Raw genomic sequence first — 5,261 nt, forward strand, 5'->3', positions numbered from 1 at the left:
GAAGGATATGGAGACTGAGGTCAGAGTCGGGCTTTGGGATTGTCTCCCTGGACTGGAGGCACTGGGGAGGCCACACCTCGAATCTTGGGTCCAGTTTGGGCCCTTCACTGCCAGAAGGACATTGAGGGGCATTGAGGACATTGAGTGCCCAGGGGAGGGTCTGGAGAACATGGATCAGGGTCTGGAGAACAGCTGAGGAGTGGCTGAGGGACCTGGGGGGGTTGAGGCTGGAGCAAAGGAGGCTCCGGGGAGACCTTCTGGCTCTGACAACTCCCTGACAGGAGGGTGGAGCGAGGTGGGGTCGGTCTCTTCTCCTCAGGAACAAGCGACAGGACAAGAGGAACCAGCCTCCAGTTGCACCAGGGGAGGTTGAGGTTGTCCCTGAGGAGCCATTTCTGTCCTGTTGGGGTTGTCCCGGCCTGTCCCCAGCTGCCTAGGGCAGTGGTGGAGTCCCCATCCCTGGAGGGTTTCCCAGCCGTGTGGAGGTGGTGCTGGGGGACAGGGGCCAGTGGGGACCTGGCAGTGCTGGGGAACAGGGGGACTTGAGCTCAAAGGTCCTTTCCAACTAAAATGGTTCTGTAATTCTGTCACTGCTGCTACGTGGTGGGTCGATAGAGACCGACCTCTGTCTTCCAGCGTACGTAGTTCCCAGTGGCATATGACAGGGTGATTATGGTAGCTCTATAGATGCATTTTACAAGAGCAGCTTGTGTAATTTTTCAGTAGCAATTGTATCTATTAGCAGTGAGCTTTTGACCTCATGGTATCAGCTCAGCCATAAATATGGGGCCTAGCAACGACTAATGATGTGCACTGCATTTTCTGCTGAATTACATTTGCTGCAATAGCAAGAAAACCGAGGTGGGGTTAGGCTGATCCAGCTCCTGGGAAGATTATTTCTTGTCATGGCCTAATAATTAAGCTGTTCGTGCTGGGGTTGGGGGCTATTATGGCTTTTTCTGGTAAGACAGTGTGATAGAGAACGTCCTTATCAGCATTAATTGTGTGTGTGTAGTTGTGAGTCATGTTATAACTCTGGAGCAGCCTCTGGTTCTCCATCGCTTTGGCAGAATGTTGCATTTTGAGATTGTTCTGGACTTTTAAAGTAGCTTTTCTCTCACCTAGCGACACTTCTCCACAAACAGGAGGAGAGACATTTTTGAGAGAAATAACTCTTCCAGCGAGCACGTTAGTGTACAATGGGTTCAGTAGGGAGACAAAGCAGAGCTGATTTCACTCACTTCTCAGCCACACTTCATCAAAGCTGGAAATTACAGTTGCTCCATGTTCTCAGGCCTCAGTATTGAGGCAGCTGCAGGTGCTGTTTTGAATTCGTTTCAGGCATATGCATTTTCTTGACATATATGGGATGTTTATTGTGGTTATTGCAGTCCATTAAGTGTATCGCTTTACCAAATGGGAAGGCATATTTTCTTGATGTTGGTAATGAAAAGAAGAAAAACCGCAGACCGGATTTTGCCCTAAGGCAGACCTGGGTCTGTGGGGAAGCAGGTCTTAGTCTCAGGTCGACATTTCCATCTGAAGGCAGCTGATCCCTTTGGTTGCTCTGGGGGGCTACTGTCGTGGTTGCTCTCACCGGGCTTAGGTAATTGAGTTTGCTTAGTGCTTGCTGCAGAAATTGAGAAATAGATGGAAAAGCGAAGAGAGTGTGGTGAAATCCTCAAGGTCGCTGCCTCAGTAACTACCAAAACAGCTCCTCAATGTGTTTGTCATCTTTTGTTTCCTCAGAACAATGCCAAGGTGGCGGTGCTGGGGGCCTCCGGAGGCATCGGGCAGCCTCTCTCCCTGCTGCTGAAGAACAGCCCTCTGGTGAGCCGCCTCACCCTCTACGACATCGCTCACACTCCAGGCGTTGCCGCTGACCTCAGCCACATCGAGACGAGAGCCACTGTTAAAGGTACTGCAGGCTGCTGGAGGCTGTCCCTGCTCCGAGGGCATCTCCTGGGCTGTCTCTGGTGCTTGGAGGTGCCCGTTGCTTGTGAAGAGGAATCTTCACGGGATCATGAAGTTTCCTGAAGTAGCTTTTGCTTGAGCTAATTAAGGTGTAGCTGATTAGATGACATGTATGGAGATGAAAGTGGTCCGTGGTTGCGCTGTTAAAGGGGAATTCTTAATAACTGGCAGGAAACATTCAGTAAAATCATCTCAGAAAAAAGCTTGAACATTAATTTAAGTTAACTACAAATTGACTTAACAGGCCCTGGGTGTCTGCATGAATTCTGCACGCTGCTTTTCTGACAGGGACAGCTGGCAGGCCCGGAGGAAATCAAAACCTCATCTGCTGATCTTTGTTTTGTCTGAAGATCACCAAGAGGTTTTGTTTTCCTTGAACGTTCCCATCTGCAGTTCTCCATGCCACGCTGGGGCTTGTGGAGAGTAAATACACAGCAGGAGGAGCTGAGGGTGTCCGAAACGGATGAAAATGAGGTTCCTGCCACTGTCATGCTGTGAGTTCTGAAACAAGGAGAAAACATCAAATGGGATCCATCCATAACTTCGATTTGCTTTGCAGTGTCGCTCTGAACTGAAGGCTAAATTAACAAAGGAATTGGGTGCCTCTGGGTGTCATTTTGTACTTCAGAGTGTCAGATACGTAATAACTGACAAGGACACAACACCTGTCTTTCATTCCAGGCTTCCTGGGACCCGAGCAGTTGCCGGAGTGTCTGAAGGGGTGCGATGTTGTAGTTATCCCCGCAGGAGTCCCTAGAAAACCAGGTATGTTCCCTCTGTTAGAAAGCCCCAGGGCGTCACCGAAGTGTATCTCTGCAGTCCTCTTGTTCCAGCAGAGCAAGTGCTTTATGGCTTGGGATTAAATGGTCTGTTAATGAGGCTGACCTAGAGCGGTGTCAGACATCTCATTTAGCCTCTGCCGTACATTGTCCCCCCCAAAATGGGCAGAACTGGTTTCTGGAATTCCTGTGTAGGGGTGAGGTGCAAAGGCTTTTCATGCAAGTGATCTTGAATCACCCTTAGTGTTCCTTGTGCAGAGCAGTGCTCCAGTAAAAACCTGGTTCTTTGGTTCACTTCTCAGCAGAACGGAAGAACTCTGTTTGCATTAACTGTAGGATGCCTTCTCAGGGTATCTCTGAGTGAACACTGCTAAGCCTTCCTAGAACATCTCTTCCTGCTCTATTTTTACTCTGTTTTTCAATATCCTGTTGGGAGTGTAACAAAATTCTAGACTTTAATGCCTGGCTCTTCCCTCTTCGTCGTTTTTCGTGGTTAAAGTAGCTGCTGCACCAGAAGCGAGCGGCGGCACCTCGGTGGCTGGCAGTGCTTGGCACAGAGCTGTTGGGGTTCAGACTGTAGCAGTGGAGGTGACTTCAGAGGGGGAGAAGAATTCATCTTAGGGGTGGTTACACTGAGCACTGCTGCAACAGTGGTCACACCGTACTTTGGGCTGCCTGGGTGAAACGGGTTCTGACATCTGCCTGGGCTGGTTGTTCCCCACAAGGGCTGATCTGTCTGAAGGGCACTAATGTCATAGCGAGAGGAGTTACCTTCAGAGCCTGCTCATTGCTGCGGGGAGAGTTTTCTCCTAGTGTATGAAACCAGAAGGTGACGTATCTCTACCCAGACCAGACCATTGGTTTTGGATTGAGTTGCTCACCCATGAACGAGTAGACCCTGAGTAACTTAAACTCTTGCCCTGGATCTGTTTTAGGTATGACCCGCGATGACCTGTTCAACACCAACGCGAGCATTGTCGCTACCTTGACGTCGGCCTGTGCGAAGCACTGCCCAGAAGCCATGATCTGTATTATTTCTAACCCGGTAAGCACCTTCTGAGACCTCAAAAACATAGAGGAAAAAGAATCCGGACTGAGAATACTGACATGATCTGTGAGTTCCTGTTAGGTCTGACCGGGACCTTTAAGGTCTGCAGGGTATTTATTCCAGCCTGGCTGTAATTGCTCTTCAATTTAGGCATTAAAATAATTGGCTACAGCTGACTTCTAGCTGGAAGTGGACTTTGGGTTGTTTACTGGCCTGTCCAGTTCGTGCGCTGGCGTTGCTGTTATACTGGTTTGAGTGAACACTTGCCTGTTCTTGCTCCTAGGTAAATTCAACCATCCCAATAACTTCAGAAGTCTTCAAGAAGCATGGCGTGTATAATCCCAAAAAAATCTTCGGTGTTACAACACTGGACATTGTCAGAGCGAATACTTTTGTGGCTGAACTCAAGGTAGGTTGTAGCAGCAGATGCCGGGGGCAGGCTATGGTGTGCTTTGGTCATTAGATCTATCAAAAATGCTTCTAAAATCACTGTCCAGAGCCAGAAGAGCTCTGGCTTCTGTGGAGCTGCAGGTGAGGGCAGCAAGTCCCAGTTCCCACTCTCCAGAGAAGCCTCCGGATAGGGTTTCTTGTAAAATGTGTTCAAGACTTTGACCTTTCCTTCTCATAGCTGTCCCCTGTGAGCGAGCTGCGTGTTCGCCTTAGTTTTCTTGGCACTTTCAACCCTGCTGCTGCAACCGGAGGAGAGGCTTGAGTCATAGTGTGTAGCTGCAAGTCAGACTGTCTGTGCTGCATGTTACAGGATATTCTGCAAAGGACCAGGACTTGTAACAGGTGTAACAGCTCCTCGACCCTGATGGAGTTTGTACCTGTGCTGCTGTTTGTCGGAACCTGCATTAGTAATATCCTGTAACTGTCTGAAATTCTCAGAGTATCCTGGAGTGCAGCTCCATAGATGTGGCTTTGTTCCTGGAGCAGAGCTGCCTCTGAAACTCCTGCCCTGGGCTATAGATGTGTCCAAATACCCAGGGCAGAAGATGAAGCATGTTTTTCTTGTCCATGTGCTTCAGAGGCTGGAAAGTTTCATGTTTCCTTTAGGGCTTGGATCCAGCTCGAGTAAGTGTTCCGGTTATTGGTGGCCATGCTGGGAAGACCATCATCCCTCTGATCTCTCAGGTGAGTTGTCGTTACTGGAACACAGAGTGTGGCGTCACACTCGTCAGTGCGTTGGGATTGATGTGAAGTGCCTTTGTGATGGTGTGTCACGTGCTCATGTACCACAGAGACAGTCTGTCCCGTGCTTGTGGCTGCTTTCGTTCTGGGACGAGGTGCGAGAAGGCACGAGCTAAATCTAAACTCTGCTCGGTGGTTTCAATAGCTCCACTCTTTCTCCTCTGAAGGAGTTTGGGATAAGAACTGAGGCGCAGTGTGAGTGTTCAGACGTCTTGGCATTGCTTGTCTTGGGTTTTGCTTTGTGACGTGACCTGATACCTTGCTTCAGC

General features: G+C 49.4%; 1 protein-coding gene across 1 annotated transcript in view; it reads left to right on the forward strand.

Moving 5' to 3' along the window:
• Window positions 1-1,606: 1,606 nt before the first annotated feature.
• MDH2 (malate dehydrogenase 2, NAD (mitochondrial)) overlaps window positions 1,607-5,261 on the forward strand; it is a gene marked incomplete at its 5' end in the record, with an annotated part of 6,508 nt that continues 2,853 nt past the window's right edge. Inside the window, 7 exon segments of the mRNA XM_010135234.1 lie at window positions 1,607-1,632; window positions 1,634-1,738; window positions 1,741-1,918; window positions 2,656-2,739; window positions 3,689-3,798; window positions 4,085-4,210; window positions 4,858-4,935. Coding sequence (XP_010133536.1) covers window positions 1,607-1,632; window positions 1,634-1,738; window positions 1,741-1,918; window positions 2,656-2,739; window positions 3,689-3,798; window positions 4,085-4,210; window positions 4,858-4,935 — 707 coding nt within the window.

The sequence above is a fragment of the Buceros rhinoceros genome, unplaced genomic scaffold (assembly GCF_000710305.1).
Source record: "Buceros rhinoceros silvestris isolate BGI_N320 unplaced genomic scaffold, ASM71030v1 scaffold32974, whole genome shotgun sequence".
Classification (NCBI taxonomy): Eukaryota; Metazoa; Chordata; class Aves; order Bucerotiformes; family Bucerotidae; genus Buceros; species Buceros rhinoceros.